Consider the following 18,823-nt stretch of genomic DNA (forward strand, 5'->3'; position numbering starts at 1 on the left):
TCAGAAAATCACTTTAAATCTGCATTCCAAACACTTTAAGGGTGACATCTTTCATTAACAGTTCTGTATTTTGCGAATCAGTCAAGGCTAAATTATTCTGACAGTTTTCCTTCAGCAAAGGTAATCTTCATTATACCTTGGCCCATTCTTAAATCCTAGATACAGTAAATACACAAAGTCAGGTGAGACAACAGGCAGCAGAAGTAACAAGGCACGCAGGCAATCTGTAAGGTATGTATATATTTTTCTGAAAGGGAAACAGTACTGTGAGGATAAAAGATGATATTGAAATTTTGGTGTTCTCTGTGTTAAATGCAACTACTTTTTGGAATTGATTCCCTGTGCCTGCACCTGATGTGATGAAACTGCAAGTTCAAGGCAGACAACCTTTTCTGTGGAAACATATTGGACAAAGTGCAGTTCACTGTCTGATATGTAGTACCTCAAAGCTTCTGTGGTGAGCCAAGCCAAAACCTGAATAGATAGCTACGGCATTGGTTTATCAAGGCTTTTCAGTGGAGTAGGATCTGCTGCACAGTTTAATAATATTAATAAAGAAAATAATTTCCTGCAGCTATGTCAATACTTAGACTGGTGTTCAGCACTTTAACAAGCATAAGGATAGAGACAGACCATTTCTTAATCAGGAAACATAACAGTAAAAACAGCACAGTAGCATTTAATTCAGAAAATTCCCTAACCTTTGGTCCAGGTAGTCCCTGTCCTGGTAGCCCTCTAGAGCCAGGTGGTCCTTTTGGGCCTTCCACTCCCTGAAAAGATTAGTTAAGTAATTATTAAAAATAAAATATTCTCTGTTACTACACATTTAAGTGTGGGGTGGGGGGGAAGTGAAAACTGCACCTTCTCTCCTTGGATTCCAATTCCAGGTAATCCAATTGGCCCAGGTAAACCAGGAGGACCAAATTCACCCTGGCAAACAAAGTACAATTGCTTAGTTGTGTAAAGATACAGAAACAATTTGGGACAGCTCCCGTGCTAGTACATGTTGACTTAACCTCTCTTGAAGTCAGTGAAGCTGGGGATCTGACCTTTTATCTTTCATATACGCATTTATTCCCTGCTGGTTCAGTTGCAAACAACTGCTAGTCTCTTTTTCCCTTCTTAAACGTCAGCTTTCCCACAGAATCAGATGCTTTTTCTAACATTTCCTATTTTAATATGAAGAGATGTTAAAATAGGTTGGGAGAGTTTATTGGGCATAAATCTCTCTACAAAATACCTTATCATCCAGGGCCTGTTGTGGGTTCCTCACCTCATTACACCTTTTGTAGTGAATATCAATCCTGTATTCCCTGTATTATGTAGATTTATTGGCACTTTGTTAATCCCCTGGTGTATTTACTGCTCACCTTTTCACCTTTTATGCTGATGCCTGGAAGTCCACGAGGGCCTTTTGGTCCATCAAAACCACGGTCTCCCTACATGAAAAAATAATATGTTGTTAACTGTAGAAACACACAGCTGTTCTCTCTGAAGTAACTAGAGACACTGTTTGCTCTGTCATCATGAAAACCAAAACAAGAAGAACCAGAAAGTAGCTCAGGGATCTGTTTTCCAGGATACCAAAGAGGTCATCTTTTCAAATGAGCTTGCTCTGCAGTTTGAAATTGCTGATGAAAGAGCTGAACAAGCTTCTTTTTATCTTTCTGCCGACCTCGATTGCTTAAGGTCCTGTCCTGCTTCCCCTCAAATCAATGGATAAACCACAACTGATTTAAATGTCAGCAGGTCTGAGTAATGAGACTAACTGAAAGCTGAATTCTGCTTGTCTCATGGGTTAATCTCATTAAAGTGTGGCAATGAGGATCTGGCTCTCACTAAGAATTTTGCCAGAATAAAGACCAGGCCAAACTGTATTGTTGTAGAAGTCTATTAGTAAATGTCATTGTGTTTCTAAATGTTTATTTACAAAACAGTGGTCTTGGGGAAAATGCAGGTTACTAATAACGACATAAATATTGTGGTTTCTTGTACTTCTATTAATACAACATGTAGAGACAGATTGTTAACTTCTGTAAATTGTCACAGAATCACCCAAAGCAATAAAGTTACACCCAGACAGGTCTTTTCTCTCCCTAGTAACGAATTTAAACTTTGACTGAAATACATTATGTGGATTTCTGTTTAAAATAACATTCTTTACTCCTGATGCTTTAGAACACCTGCCTTCATTTTCCTTTTTACTGAACTGTGAGCTTGTAGTAAAAACGTTCTGAAGAAAGCAACTGTAAAATTTGCTTTAGATTAACACATCACCTGTTTCAAATGTGTTTAAAACGAGAGAGCTGACATACTTGGCAGCCATAAATAGGATTAGAGATATGTATAGACTCTGTTGATACATGCTTGGCTCCAGGTCAGACTTGGCATTAAAAAGTAGTGCATTTTTTATAGAATCAAGAGTTCCAATAATGCTGGCAGAATTCCACTTTGATTATTTTATTCTGCCTATCTCAATTGCTCAATAGTTTTGGTTAGATTATGTGTTATTCTGTATTTGTTCCCACTGTGCATTGTTGCTGTGCTTTACTTAATAGTTGTAGTGTTTCTTCCCACATGAATTGGTATTTCAGTGGCCATGGAGTGATTTCTAAATGCCTTTTCTTCAAATCGTTTTTTTGTTTGTTTTCATGCATGAGATCTGCTAAGCAAATACAAGCCATCAACAATGAGGTTAGATAATTTACATAATTCATCATAAAATATATACTGGATGTTTGAAGATACTATGTTGCTAGCAGTAGTCAAATTTAAACCTAGCTGACTACAGTATTGTGCTAAGCAAAAATGCTAAGAGTTTTAGTAAAGGGACAGTTGGGGCCTGCCTCTGCGACACAATTTTTTATTTTTTCCCAACCAAAATTGCCTTGGTGTGTGCATAAAAATGAGTGAAACATTTAGTTATTTATTTAGCTTCATGTACAAGCTGTGTCACTTTGTTCTTGTAACCAAAGGTCAAAGGGACAACTCAGCCTGGGAGCTGGTTTTCAGCAGGCAGCAAAAGGAGCTAGCGGTGGGTCTAGTGAGTCCGTCCATGTAGGTGCAACTACTACTGTCATTACTTCCACTGGATCTGAAAATTAGTAACAGCAGCTTTCTTTTCCCACAGACTGAATTCAGACTTCTGCTAAAATGCATAAGTCAGTGCCTGAGGTATTTAAGAAGCTTAGAAGCCTGTCTTTAGTGACAGCAAAGATCTCTACATATAAGGATTTAGAAAAAAGCAACAACAAAAAGCTAAATTTTTCATCTAGGAATCACTTTTATAATATTTTAGTTAAAGTCAGATGCTCGAGGCTGTTTTAAGATTATAGCTGGAATTCTTTTGAGGGTTATATCCCACAAATCAAGCATCAGATGAATTAAATATTGGCTTTACAGGCCCCAAAGGCGAGCGGTGCCTAGAAGTCATGTTTGGACCAACTAAGTTCTATGAAAATACATTGGGTTAATTGATGCGAAATTTTAATATTAATTTACAAGCTACTTTCTCAGATTCCCTTGTCTGCTATGGACTTGTTTTGGCATGCACTCACTTAATGGTGCTGCTCTGGTCTTAAAACCCTTCGACTGCTGTACCTTTGCTCCTGGAAGCCCTTCTCCTGGTGAACCTCTTTCTCCTTGAACACCTTGTGGTCCTTGAGGCCCCTGTTAACATAAGTTTAAAATGGCCTAGAATAGGTATTAATCACTCAAATCAACAGCAGCATGTTCTATGTCATTGTCGGTTTTAAGCACATCTTTAAATGTTGGTGTAGTTATAACCTGTTAAAAATAATATAGTAATACAATATTCACAATGAATAAATGATGAGCATTTTGGCCTGCAGCAATAACAAGGCAGACAGTTTTACTTTTCTGGTTACTTATGAATCACAGGTTATGTAGCTGAAATTCCTGTTCCTTATACTTTTGAAATCGTCACTCCCTAAACTTTAGTTTGGTTTACAAATTGTTACTAATCCTTATTAATATATCAGTATAATCATGAGAGACGGCAAGAACCAGATTAAAGACCATGCAGAGTAGTACTGAAGAAGATGTAGCTGTAGAGAGATTTGACTATAATTGGTGAAGAGCATGCCCTTCTCTTTTTGAAAGCAGATCTGATAGGAGCACAAGGGGCAAGTAAGACAACTAAAACCTTTCACTAAATGCAAGTCCAAAACCTGTGCATATTGAGCCTGTTTCACAGTGTTTTCCCGCATCTGTTTTTTTTTTTCCCTCTGATTTATTCCTTGAGATTACACACATATCACAGAATGCTGGAAGATTTGGCTCTGCATAGCCTAAATATGCTTCTGCTTCTTCTGCATAGAGCTTCAGAATTATGCCTAGTTCTTAGGTAAAGATAATTACACTGCATTCAGCCATAAAAAGAAAACTCTTTTGAAGCAAATACACTTTAAAGTAAATTTTAAGAACACCTTTAGTATATTTCTTTTAAATCAGAATCTCTTGTTACACCAGTACAGCTGTTGTGGCTAACAAAGATGCACATCACAGGCACCTCTTCCCCCACAAAGGGGGCTCTTTTCTCTATGCTGTTATTGAAGAGACTCAGGAAGCATTACTGTCCCACTTTGACTGACTGTCACCACTGGCCTTATTAGTAATGCTCTTTTCTTTGGGCTCTTCAACGAGAACTCACTCCTCTCCAGTAGTGTATTTTCAAGCAAGTTTGAGATCAGTCAGTTTGCTTACCAAACCATCTTTCTGTTTTTCATGGGAGCACCTCTTTTGAAATGATTATTACACATCTTTCCTTGTCAATGGAGAAAAGCTACTTGTGAAAAAACTGCATAAAATTTCGCTTGTGGTTGCACCTAGGGGTCTTTCATCCAGGTGATGAGAAATTAATTTGAGTCTGCTGTATTGTAAATAGCTCAGTAAAAGGTGCTGTCTGACACCTTGAAAAAAAGCGACATAAAATTGGCAAACTGATTTCCTGAATTGCCACAAAGAGGTTGAGTTTACAACTACCAGGAGGAGGAAGGGAAGGAAAAGAAAGAAGAGACTTCAGAGTCAAACCTACTATAAATTCTGAAAGTCAACGCTTTTTTTATTTCTCCCTCTGTTATCTCCGGTAAAGGTAATACTGGCCAAATTGTTACCTGGGACCACTTATGCAATCTGAATGTCTTTATGGAGGTTGTTAAGGTATGACTGTTTCTAATGTTACAGTGGTTGAAATGGAGTCTCTCCCTCAAAGCCATGCTGATGTTAATGTTCTAATGATACTGCAAAGCAGTCAACTTCAAAGTTACCACATGTGGATTTGAATCTATCAGGGGACAGATTTATTTAAATATTTATGTGGTTTTGCATAAGGTGTTATTTTTTCATAGCTGTTTTGGAGACTAAGATAATTAGAAAAGTTAAGGAATTGGAAACATTTCCAGTTTATTGAGGGAAATGAAAGTTGGACAACGTAGTATGTATGAGAGTGAGAACTAGTGGAAGAAAGAAAAGAGATGGTATCATTTAACACACATATATCCCTTTTAACAGGGAAGCACTGAGAATTTTTCCTTTCTGTCCTGCTTCCCTCTCACCAAATAAAAAATAGACATACCATAAGTCCTGGCTCACCAACTCCGGGTGGGCCAACAGGGCCCGGTCTTCCTGTCAAACCGGTGTCACCCTTCAAACAAAGATGTATTTTGAAAATGCCTGATTCAGGTATTTGTATGTGTGCAGCATATAACAACTCATCAGACATTCTGTGCTTGAAATACTTGATGTAGGTGAGTACAGGAATGGCAGAGAAAATCTGAGTGTCCTCAGAGTCATACAGCATGCAAGGCCCAACAGACATTGAACTGGTGCAGTTTCACAGCCTCAGTTCTGCATTTGAGAGAAGACAATGTTGAATCTAAACGGGTAATTGTTCCCATCATATTCCTAGTACATTATGTTTCACTTATTGTCCTTTTACAAGAAGTCACTATTCCTATCATAGTGTTTCTGTTTTCTTTATGCCAGTCATCCAAACCAACAAGCCTGTTTTTCACAGGGTAATTTTTGTTTAAGACTATGTATGCATTTTTACTTAGCCATACACTGCTTAGATTGAGTTATGTCAAGCGTAAGAACTACTGTAAAAAAGTCCTTTGAAGTACATACTTGAAATGTACTTTTTTTTTCCCCAACAGTTTTGATTAACATACAAAATACCTTTCCAGTACCATAAAAACAGCATTTGGGGGCTTGAAGTTTCTCATGTACCAGCAAGTATATTATCTCAGCTGTCTCAGTCCTCGTTCTTATCCTACAATACATGTAATATAGAAGATGAGAGATGCTTGTACCTTTGGGCCTGGCAGTCCTATTCCAGTCTCTCCAGGCAAGCCAGGTGACCCAGGGAGACCTCTTTCACCCTTTTCAAAGAACGAAAAAAGAAACAATTCTGCTTATAAATTCGTGTCTAGGGAAATCAGTTTAACTCAGTTTCTAAGTTCATTTTTTGTATATCCTGAATTTCAGCCCATTGGAATTGTCTTACACAATACTTCCTCTGTTCACCCTTTCAGTGCTTCAAAATTCCCTTTATTAAGAGCATAGATATTTCCTGTACAAAGTGATACCAGATTAAACAAAAGGAAAAATGTTTCATTTCATGTGGGATATAAGAGTTTTGACACCCAACTGCTCTATGTCTCACTGTTGGCCAGCAGGCATTCTAAATATGGTGCAAAGGAGAGATATCAAAAGAGATAATGTCCTTTATAAACTTATTTTCAAGTTTTTCTCCACAACGATATTCCTTTCAGTAGCTGAAGAACTCCTTAGCCTTGGCTGAATTACTCAGTTTAAGGTTTTTTTGAGAAGCAAAGTGTAACTGTGGTCTCTCTTAATGAAGTTAAAACAGTTCCCATAATTGTCTGTAATATCCAGTGATATTTGCATCTTCCATTAAACTACTATGATAAAGATATCAAGTCATCACAGAACCACAGAATGAAGTAATCTGCATTGGTATACCTGGAATTTACAATAGGGTGAGTGAGAAGTAAACCCAGCAAATCTTAAGGATTTAACAAATGTAAATCATACGTTTTTCAAACAAACAAACAAAAAATATTTTATGTTTACAGAGGGCACTGGATCTTGCAGTGAAGCACTGGGTGATTTCTGTGGCCCACCTTCAGAGGGCCCATTGCAAGACTGTGTCCTGAATTGCACTCATCCTTGCGACTTTCAGATATCTTCTGCTGAGCTTCAGTAAACAGGGGGACTACTAATTTTGAGCTATAGAATTCTTCTTGAGAATGTACAGTTTCAAGAGAAGAGTTTGTCTGAGAACCCAAACAGAATTCCTGCTTGGCACTTAGGGAAAAAAACAGTTTTAAATTGAAAACTGAAGAAATGCAATGCTACGCTGCTGCTAAGTAATATTCTGTGATACTGCCATATTTTAACTGTTTGTGAGAAAAGACTGGAGTGTGATTTGGACCTGAATCCAATACAAAGAGCAAATGAAGACCTTTCTTAGGAACCTTGTAGAATACAGAGAGTAGATGATTTGCTAGCAATGTCACATTAAACTGCATCCCCTACAAGAAGGGTATGGGGTATAAGGATAAAAGCATTATTGTTGTAAGGCTGTATTAATACCTTTTAACATTAAGAAAGAGAAGAAATAATGCAGTTCTTGCCTTTGATCCTTGCAGGCCTTCAGGCCCTTGATCTCCAGAGTGTCCTTGTGGACCCTATTAAAACAGGAGTGGTTTTAATGAGATTTTTCAAGCTTTCAGAACAATGGCAGCTTGAAAAACAATCTCTAATTTGCTGTAGTCTGCATGAAAATATGAGTTACAAACATTTCAGAACTGAAGCTTTGCTTTCTGATGCATGTATAGATTCAGCTACTCAACTCAGTTGGAGCTGGGTCTGGTAATCGGGGGAGAGAAGTTGGCGCTCTCTTTATTTGAATACAATTAAAGGTAATCTATAGTCAAGATTTACTGAAACATCTATGATGAGCTAAGCTTCCTGGCCTTCAGTCCAAGAGTATTGGGATGAAGAGACTAAAGTGTTTCCATGTACTTCTGTGAGATAATGAAATAGTTAAGACACTGAATGGGAAATGAGTGATTTTGGTTTTTATGGAACTGTATTTGCTGTGGTCTTTGAGACTGAATGAATTATAAGGATAATTTACTTGTCTAGACTGCTCCTCCAAGTTCTTGTTAATTTTGCTGTTTAAGAAGATAGATTTTGGATGCCTTGAACTCAGTGACTCAAAGATTCCATGTTGGTTGTGGTATGATATAATTTCAGAGCTTTGAATCCCAGGGAACTAGGTATTGTTGTTGTTTTTATAGTTTCTTTCTTTTTTTTTTTTTTTTTTTTTTACCTGTAGCCCTCTTGTTCCTCTGGGGCCTACTGGACCTTCAGGACCCTGAAATGCAAGTGAAAAAAAGGATACATTTATGTGTATTTAGATTTGGTTAAAAACACTTTCAGATAACTTTTTACTAAGGTATCTTATTTAGATATCTTTACATTAAAATAAAAAATAAAATCAAGAGAAGCTCAGCAGCCAGCAAGTATTGAATAAATATTTTTAAAATGGACTGTGGTAATCAGAATACAGAGTAAGAATGAACAGAGTTAATTATCAAGGACTGGTAATCCAGGATTAAACTCTGTTTGTTTCTTTAAAATATTCACAGCACTTATACACCAAATCTTGAAGATCGATGTTAGAAACCTTGATTTCATTTTCACCTCTCATTCCCTTTGCTTACTACTTCAAGCCTTCTGCCTCTGTTAAAGTCAAGTAGAGTTTTACCATTGTTATAAACAGGCTTAGGCTTGGGCCTTAAGAGGAATCACATGAAAATATAGAAGGAGCTGAGAAAGTTACTGAAAATGGTATCCTTGCTCACTTCATTTTTTAAAACTGTCAGTTGTTAATTTCCCTCAGCCTTAGAATTAATATTTGCCTTAAATCTATCACCATGGTTGTTATTCAGGGAGTCGTAGTTTTCCTGTAGTTTAACTGTGTTTCCTGAAAGCATAACAACTTTGTGGCTACTTACTCTGTCTCCTTTTATCCCTGGGATTCCACATTCACCTCTTTCACCCTGAAAAGGAACAGGAATAAATATTTATGAGGTATATTGAGCATATAATCCTTATTCTTTGGGTGCTTTAGTTGAAAACCTAAATGTTATTCTATTCATGACATATTATAGCAATTGTGCTGTAAGTTCATTGGGGAAGGAACACATCTTCTATTAGAGCTTGTGCAGCAGCTGGTAAGATGATGTTATTGTTCATTACTAGTATTTATAAGAAATATGGCACTATACATAATAAATAATAATAACATCAAATATCTATATGTAAGCAGAAGTTCTGACTAAAAGTAGTACCTTCTCTCCTTTATATCCAGATTTCCCCTGGGAAAATAAAAAAGCAAAGCAGGTTGTAAGGATATATAACCCAAATGCAAGAATGTGAGTAGTGGTGCCATTAACATTCTACTCTCTCTAGAAAAACAGCATTTCAGGTTATAATGAACAATTAGGTAGAAAAGGTCATCTCTGATAAACATGGCAATATGACTCTAAATACTGCACCTACTGGTCATGATAGATGCTGTTGTATGTGTGAACAAATCTTATGAAAGTGTCATTTTAGACTGGGATTATGATGATGCAAAAGCAGAGCAACTAGAGTTCATATTTCCATCTTAGTGAGAAACATGCTAAAATAAGAAAGCAAGAAAAAAGTCACTAATTAAAAAGGATGTACTGAATAAATAAGAAAATACAGAGTGATTCATATGTGAATGAATTCAGAGTTAAGCACTAGGAGGCTGGTCCTACAGTTACTTCCTGTATGTATTTCATTCAACTTTTTTGTTGGTATTATACACTGGATCCTTTATTTGCCAAATGAAAAATTTAAACTGACCCATAAAGATGCAGGCAGAGTGTCAATTTCTGTAATGTTCTTAGATTATCATATCAGAGCTTTTCACACTTTTTAGGAGGGACTATGTATTATTAGAGAGCATTTTCTAGATTAGTCTTATAAGAAGGAATTATTCCCTTTCTTTAAGCAATGATAATGTTTTCAGTTCTTCTAGTGTTAATGAATCATTAGCTGGTAAACCAGAATAGAAATTTGCTATTATAATTTAAAAAAAAAAGTGGTGTTTTGCCTTGAAGGAGCACTGCTCATTGGAGAAGAAGGGAAACAAATCTTTTTTTTACCTCTATTCCATCTCGTCCTGGGATTCCATTAAGACCTGGCTCCCCCTATGAATAATCCAACATCAAGATCAGTGAAATCAGGATAAGATAGTATTGTCCTGATTATCTGAGTAGATACCTCAATGCAATACAGGAAGAATACCAGCTCCCTCTTTTTACACGCTGATGATGCTATATGTTAGATATAAGATTTTAATTTGTAAAGAACCTTAGTCTTTATTACAGCAAAAGGGGGTAGATGAAGTTTAAGAAATTCACAGGTGGAAAGTACATGGGCACTATTAGGATAGTCTTTCCGTATTAATGAAGTACCAAATCTTTCTCCTAAATCTGAAAAATCACATCACCTTTGCTCCTTTCAGGCCTGGAGCTCCGTCATCCCCAGTGCGACCCTTTTTACCCTGAAAACAGCAAAATAAAATTCTTACAGTATATGTTAGTCAAATAATTTTATTTTACAATATATGCACTTTTTTTTTTTATTTAGGATATTTGCTTCCTATAGATTTATATTAAAAAGTCTCTGTATTTACCATAACCTTGAAATTGAATTTCTGGGAGCAGCAGGACCAACTCAATAGGCAGCCGTTTTTCTCTTTTGTCTTTGTTGTAAACAAAAATTGTTCAGGTCTCCTCTGAAGAAAAGAGGTGATCAGATGTTTTTGTAGCTACCCAGCTTGCCAAGTGGGTGTTTTGTTTTCTTTTGAACTCTTTGAGGTGTATGCTTTTGTTTAAGAGGTATTTGCACTCTCCAAGTAAAGACATCGAATAATAACCCAAACAAAACTACTGTTTGCACACAAGAGGCTACATTTTCAATTAAAGCGTGCTGTACTGTGCAGGATAAAACCGGTGTGTATTTCTGTTTATGTACGTATAGGATGTTCAGGTCAAAAGGATGAGGATGGGCAGATCTCTAGGGTTCTGTTTCAAACTCTAACACTGTCCCTTCACCTTGAGCAAGGGCTATAAGGTACTATGGTTCAATGTTAGGGATATAATATCACACCATTCAGCTCCAAGAGTTCTATTTGAAACAAAAACCCTGCAGTTTAGATCACCAAACCTTGTATGAAGCAATCCCCTAGCTTTGCTTAGGGGTTCTAGTTGTAAGACTATTCTGAAAGAAGTCCAGTCTATTTTACCCTCTTTACAAGTCTCGTCTCACTTGTTCCTAATGCTTCAGCTTCTTGATCTCTCTCTTGCTTTCAGAGAGCTTTTCAGATATTAATGTTTGATTTGGGGCTAGTTAGATCCACCTGGTCTCGTTGTCTGGTTGTAACAGGTGAATTATTGTTCCACACAGGAAAGTTGCTCCTTCCTTCCTTTTAAACTGCTGTGGCTAAAAGGCCAGCCTCACCACATCACACTGTTCTTTTTTCAGAGGCAGTGTCTCAGGGCATTCTCAGGTCTCTCTGTGCATTTCCTACTAGTGTGACATTTCTATGCAACGTAACTATGGAGGACTATGTGAACTTTTGTTGTCTCAGGATTTGGGTTCAAATAATTTCCTAAAAAAATTCCAACAATGAAGTAAATCTTGATTTACACTGTATATCAGTTATTTGAGAAATGACAGCTACTTACAGCAGGGCCAGGAAGGCCTCTTTCCCCCTTCTCACAGTTACATGTGGCAGCCTGGGGACACTTTGAATGAAAATAGTCCAAATCAGCACATTTTAATAGAAGACACAGAAAACACATAAACATTGCTTTTAAGTTACTGTATGGCTAGTCCGAGTACACCAGTAATGACCAGAAGCCAGTTATATTTACATGTTTTACAGAAATCTTTTAACTGTCAGTTGACCACTCATCAGGACTGTGGCCTCCTACACTCCATCCAAAGATCCGTATCATTCCTACTCCTGAAATTTCAATCATCTTGATAATGGCTTTACCTCCAAACTCTTCACAAGGTCGGTTTATTGGTATGCTGTATCTATGTAGATTTGGTTTGATTACTAGTCACTGTAGAGATAGCCAAGACAATGGTGTAAGAAAACATCTTACATCCTTTTTCCACTTTACTCCACTATATGTAGGATAGATCATAGTTTAGCTCTAGCTTGATCTCTAAACAAAACACATTATGGATGTATACTTTTATCTAGTTAATGCAATTCATTATAATAATTTCTAATCTTCCTTTTTCTTCTGTCATCTCTTTATTACAGTATTACAGATACTGGGGTTATTTTTGGAGGAGGAATAAGGAATGTTGTTTTTATTTTTGGTTTTATTATTTATTAAACCCCGACTCAGCTTGGAGACGTCTAGAAGTGAAGGGTTTAAATATCATTCTTAGCTGAATATCCCAATTAGTAACAATATGTTTTCCAAGGATAACATTGAATGTCCTACTACTTCAGAATTTATTTTGACAGAGAAAGATCAACATGCCAGTGGAAATAAGTGAAAAATAAAATGCTTCAAGTTTTGCAAACACTCATAATATTTAGCACTTGCCTTGAACTGCTCATCAGAACAGTCTTTGCCCGAGATAACTGTACCTTAAGTAGGACTAACATCTTTAAAAGGAAAGCTGACTTTATTCCCCCCAAAATGGCAGCCAGACCTACCAATGCCTGCAGTCAGGGTGACACAGTGTGGACAAATTGGAAAAGTGCAATGGTGGAGCTTTGTTCAAGATCCCTTTTTTTAACTATTACATAGGAAGAGCATCAAGGGCTAGAACTGCACCGCAGTCAGCTCTGTGTCATGTTTTCTTATCCACTGAGTCTGTTGGATGATGTACCAAGATGTATGAGCAAATTCTTGCTAACCTGAATACTCACACATTGTTCTTTTTTGACTTTGAAAATAAGGAGGGAAAGTAAATGACATTAGGATAGCAAATTAAAGCTCTGTCCTGCAAATACAAAAGCATGTTTTACTTGAAGGCAATCCTATTAGACTCAATATTTAACCAATCCTGAGCTATCAGTTTTCTTGAATTATGTTTCCATATAATTGTAAATGTCTATATTAAGCAGTAGTTCTGTACAGGAAAAAAAAATACGTACCTCTTCCTCAGACAGATCTTTCTGTAAAGACAGATATTCAAAACAAAATTAGAAACTTAAAGTCATAATCCAGCTCTACAGGAAGGACACTGAAAGATGTTAAAATAAATTGCTTCAGCAGCTAGTTAATTAAATTATGCAATTAACATATTAACTAACATTAATTAAGTTTTAATTTCTGAGAAACATTCTAGCAATCTCTCCATTCTAAAAAATAACTTAAATAATAATTTCAATTCCTACTATAGATTGTTGACTGCACAAATCACTGACTCTCCTTGTCCAGCCATAATTTGCTAAAATTACAATCGTAAACAGACCTAAACCAACATAGTTAGCTAGGTATATGGGAACAATGCACCCAGAAACTACACTGTTTCCAAAGTGCTGAATAGCACCAGCTCCCCAGTAGGAGTAAATGATACATACTCTACACTTGAGAAAATCAGAAGCTCTTCTATGCATACTGTTAGGCACACACAAAATGAGAACAGTAAGAACACCTTAGAAAAGATTTGACTTTGACAGTGATCACATGAAGTTATCATCATCAAATTAGCTCTGTTATTTTTTAGAAGATCTCTACAGCTGAAACACCCACATACAATGCATTCCCCCCACTTTTCACAACTGGTGTAGTCTCTTGAGAGGACATAAATGTGTTGATGAGCAGCAATGCAATACACATCTCTAAAATTCACAGGTATGCACATATAATTATGCCAAAGCCATTATTTATACCAGACAGCAGCCGTGTTCTCAAAAGAAGGCACCTGAGGATGGCTGCCTGCTTGGAACAGGTAAAATAAAGTGTGTTTAGTCACTTGAGAGGTGATTGCTGCGATACAGAAAGCAAGGGTAATACCAGAGAAGATAGGAAGGGTGATATGCAGGGAAACCAATGCAGAGTGGCAGGCTGTCAAAGTGAAGGACAGACAGACAGGAAGACCAGCTTGTGTACATGCTCTAGGCCTGTATGAGATCACTTAGGTGTCAATTTCACTGCAGAAGTCTCCCGGTTCATATTTCTATTTTATATCTCTGTGCATGCTCAGATCAGGACTTCATCCACAGCTTGTGTCACCAGATTTATAGGCTAGAGGATGGCTCTATTCTCCGTATTTGGCAGGGAATGTTTATTATAAATTAAGTTCACATGCAGAAAAGAGGCATCCAAGCAAAACTTCAAGCTCAATTTACACATTTCCTCTTGATTATGTGGTAGGTTTTCCATGGAAATTTAAAGATGTCTATGGCCAAGTTCAGTTTTTATCTAAATTGACATATCTCCATTAAGGTCTACAAGTTTATTTTCACTTCTGCAAGAGCTGCATCTTTTTTGGTACAAAAGGCAATGTCACATTCCTACTTGCTACAGAAGAAAGCACTAGGATGTCAAAAATTGGTTGTTTTTTTAAGAAAGGAGGTTTAAAATACCTTTGTTAGGAGGAAAAACAGAGATAAAAATAACTTCACAATAGATCTCTTTAAGTCTAATTCAGTTTCCAACTTCAAATATTTTGGCTGGCAAGATCTGAATGGTAGGGAGAGAAGGGAAACCTGTACTTTGGCACAGTGGTCTTATTAATAAGTGGGCCGCTTTAACATGTAAAAAGTACAGGTTTCTTCAATAGCATAAGCGTTTCAAAATATTGGAAATAAGACAATTTTTTACATATGTTCCTATAACTATTTCAAATTCTTTCTCATACATACCATTTCTTTGAGAACCTTCTCCACAGTTTCTTTCTCCTGGAGGTTGAAAACGAACCTGGATGCTGGGACGCTGGCCAGGAGCCGGAGCTTGGCAGCATTGCTAACCTCCTCAGCCACTCTGGTCATTCCCATTGTGAAAAATACAATTCCTTGGTGTTTAGCATCAGCTGTAGCTGCAAAAATATCTGGGTTTCTTGGATGGTCCACTCCATCGGTGAAGAGCACAGCTACTTTCACACTACCCAGAGTCCCTTCAGTCATGTAGAGTTGTGTGAGGTTAGTTATAGCATAAGTTGTGTAGGTGCCATGACCTATGTAGGTGATGGGAGCAATGTGGGATTTGAATGCTTCAGGACCTTTCCAGTCATGGAAAGTTTGCTCTATGAAAACAGTGCTGCTGTACTGAAGTAAGGCCATCCTCCAGCTAAGGGTACGTCCAGAACTAAGCTGCAGACTTTTCATTCTGTCTACTGTTTCCAGTACAAATTTTTTCTGCTGTTCATGATTATAGTCCTTAGCACTTTCGGAGCTGTCCAGTAAAAAAGCAATTTCCAGAATGCAGTCTTCATCTAGAATAAATAGGTAGGTAGGTGAGTGGAGTGATTTCATACTAAATCTCATTCTACCCTTACATGTATTTTAGGTGTCAAAAGTGGGAGTGCAATTATGGAAATTTTTTAAAACATCTGTGATCACAAGTGTGAGACCCTCATGAAGACAGAGCATATAGAGGCTGAGGAATTTGCTCCAGAATAGATGCCCCAAGGAATAAGAAACTGAAGGTGAGGTGATATGTAGTATGAAGTGAGGAATGTTGTAGTGGTTTTATGCATTCATTCTGTCCTCTTGCCTGGTATTTCACTGAATATCCTATCAGGATGAGGACTGGGAAGGTGGAAGTCATCTACAGGAAAATGAGTCTTACTGAATAAGACACTGGAATGCGATTTGACAGAGCTAGATTTTGTCCCTGGTACTGACACTCGCATCCAGTGACTTAAAAGTTTCCAAAAGCAGGATCTGCAGAGTATTAATTTTCTGAACTACTGATGACATTACTTCTATAGAAATACAGTTATATGGGCTATTATTCTTGTTGTGACAGTAACAGGCTATCAATCAGCCATATCATAAAAAAGCCCAGAAGTAATCTGCTTTTCTGAAATACACAAAAGGTGAGGGAAAAGATGGGAGTAAAAAGATAAAAGTGCAAAAATAAGGCATGTGAAAATGTAGGATGGGGCAAGCCTGGCTGATTGTAAGCAATATCTTAGAGGGCAAGTTGGCCATGTAGTCCAGAATCCAAATAAATGAATCAGGGAAAAAAACCCCACACCTGTTTTAAAATTACAATATTCACCTTGATCACTTGGGCTGGGATATTTTTCTACAGTATTTGACAGAATGTGTTTAGGTTTTGGTCTTCTCAATCCATATCTTTTTTCTTCCCTGAGATCTTCTGCTAAAAACTCATGGTGTTCAAGTATCCACAAAAGCCACCAGAATCTGAAGAACATCATTTGTTTGGTTTCTGTTTCCTAAACAACACAAATAATACAACAGAAGTACAGCAGTATGAGGACAATTAAACATTATTCAATTTTGCTTCAACAGGTTGCTAGCAGGCTTTATTTTAAAATATAGTCCCTAAAAATGAGCTGATTTTATTTTCTTTTGGTAAGATCTTCTCCAAAATATGTAATAAATAATAAACAGAGACATACTGGAGTGATTTTCAAGCATAGTGCATTGTCCCGGTTTCGGCTGAGATGATAGAGTTAATTTTCTTCTTAGTAGCTGGTACAGTGTATTTTGGATTTAGTGTGAGAATACTGTTGATAACACACTGATGTTTTAGTTGTTGCTAAGTAGCGCTTATCTTAAGCCAAGGATTTCTCAGTTTCCCATGCTCTGCCAGCAAGCAGGTGTGCAAGAAGCTTGGAGGGAGCATAGCCAGGACAGCTGACCCGAACTAGCCAAAGGGGTATTCCATACCATGGAATGTCATGCTCAGTATATAAACAGGGGCGAGTTGGCTGGGAGGGGTGGATTGCTGCTTGGGCATCGGTCAGCGGGTGGTGAGCAATTGCATTGTGCATCACTTGTCTTTTCTTGGGTTTTATTTCTCTTTTTTTTGGTTACATTCCTTTTCATTACTATTATTATTATTATTATATTTTTTATTAGTAGTAGTATTATATTTTATTTTACTTCAGTTATTAAACTGTTCTTATCTCAACCCACGAATTTTCTTTTTTTTTCCCCAGTCCTCTTCCCCATCCCACTGGGAGAGAGGAGGGGTGAGCGGCTGCGTGGTGCTTAGTTGCTGGCTGGGGTTAAACCATGACATGCATATAGTTCTAGCACATGACAAACTGGAGACAGACATTTTACAAACATACTTCAGTTCTCTCTCACTGCCTGGGAGTGTTTGTACAACCAGCACTTCTCAGAAACCTTAACCTTGGCTGTACCCATGTGGATGCAGTGTGAATCCCAAACGTTTTTTTTAAACCTGCTTTTTCCAGAGCTGGCATGGAGAGAAGGAGGTACAGAGGCAGACCCGAGTTTTTCCCTGTTCTCTTTACTTAAGAACTGAGGGTCATGCATACTTCTCCTTGCCATCATAGCCCCCCTATCCTCAGCAGTCCTACAGAGGAACAGTCATGGCCTGAGGGTGCTGTCCAGGCATGAATGTACCTGCTGTGCAACGCTGGGGACATGTGGGTCCAGAGTGCTGAGCCCCGGCTCGACAGCTACCTATTCATAGAACTTTTTTCTTCTGCAGGGACTGGAGCTGTTTGTCGTGGGCTCACAGACACACCCGGAGCTCACAGGCTGCTCAGGGACTGGCAAGTCAGTCCTGCCCCACTTCGGTTTCATTGTCATCTCCCTGCAAGCTCTCCCCAGGTAGGCACAACGTGTAGCAAAAGGGCAGCTCAGTGGCAAGAATGAACCTGCTAGGACTGAGCATCTCACAGAAGTCCCTAACACAGCCGTGTCTGCAGGGTTTCTCAGCTCCTGCTAGTTTAGGGCAGGAATTCTGGTGCCCACAGACACAGAGAGGACAGCGGGTCCTTACCTCAATGTTCCTAAGCAAAAGGCTCTGCAGAGGTGCAGGATGCTGCCCTGGGCTCGCTGGCAGCTGCGTTGTCCTCCCTGTGCTAGATGCTCTGTGAGGAAAGGAGGCAGAAGTTGGGCTGCAAGCTCCTGTGAGAATCGGTGTCATGTGTCAGGAGGGGCCAGCAGACAGAGGCAAGGAGAAAGGGGAAGAACAGCAATCCTGGCTCCCCCTTCTTGGCACCCAGCCACTCCTCTCCTCCTACCCAGGCTATGCACATGCATCCTAGGTTTAGTCCCCCACAGCCATTTCCACACATAAATCCTCATCCATACTTGCACATGTATGAAAGAGAACTGTTCTTACCCCAACACACTTCCCTACACACCAGCTCAGGTGTGTTCACTCTGTTGTCCCATCACTACCACACACCTTTCAGCCCCATACTTCTGCACATCTGTCATGCTTTGGCAAGGCAGCTTTTGGTACTGGGCATCATGTTTTCAACATCCTCATAGCAGTCCATGTCTGTAGGATCCCTTTCAGACCTAAATGAATCACCTCTTAATGAAGGATTCCTGTTACTGCTGTAGTAGAAAGATATTTACTGTCCCATGGACTGGGCCAACTGAAATTTCAGTTGCTGGTGACATTGCCCAACATGAGGAGGTCAAAAAAGACAGACCAGTCTGAAAGCTGTATGGTTTCTCTAGGCTTGTCTGTCACACCTATCCTTTCAAAGACTATAATAGAGAACAAGGACTGACACA

General features: G+C 38.3%; 1 protein-coding gene across 1 annotated transcript in view; it reads right to left on the minus strand.

The window, feature by feature from the left end:
- LOC127018657 (collagen alpha-1(XXVIII) chain-like) overlaps nt 1–16,509 on the minus strand; it is a 35,778-nt gene extending 19,269 nt beyond the window's left edge. The window contains exons 1-16 of the mRNA XM_050900381.1: nt 16,353–16,509; nt 14,993–15,561; nt 13,277–13,297; nt 11,838–11,897; nt 10,598–10,651; nt 10,251–10,295; nt 9,405–9,431; nt 9,069–9,113; nt 8,381–8,425; nt 7,680–7,733; nt 6,333–6,401; nt 5,597–5,665; nt 3,601–3,669; nt 1,371–1,439; nt 862–930; nt 702–770 (exon numbers count right to left, since the gene is read on the minus strand). Of these exons, the coding sequence (XP_050756338.1) occupies nt 702–770; nt 862–930; nt 1,371–1,439; nt 3,601–3,669; nt 5,597–5,665; nt 6,333–6,401; nt 7,680–7,733; nt 8,381–8,425; nt 9,069–9,113; nt 9,405–9,431; nt 10,251–10,295; nt 10,598–10,651; nt 11,838–11,897; nt 13,277–13,297; nt 14,993–15,561; nt 16,353–16,509 (1,491 nt within the window). The remainder of the gene's footprint in view (nt 1–701; nt 771–861; nt 931–1,370; nt 1,440–3,600; nt 3,670–5,596; nt 5,666–6,332; nt 6,402–7,679; nt 7,734–8,380; nt 8,426–9,068; nt 9,114–9,404; nt 9,432–10,250; nt 10,296–10,597; nt 10,652–11,837; nt 11,898–13,276; nt 13,298–14,992; nt 15,562–16,352) is intronic.
- Between the last annotated feature and the right edge of the window lie 2,314 nt (nt 16,510–18,823).

Source organism: Gymnogyps californianus, chromosome 7 (genome assembly GCF_018139145.2).
Source record: "Gymnogyps californianus isolate 813 chromosome 7, ASM1813914v2, whole genome shotgun sequence".
In the NCBI taxonomy this organism is placed as follows: Eukaryota; Metazoa; Chordata; class Aves; order Accipitriformes; family Cathartidae; genus Gymnogyps; species Gymnogyps californianus.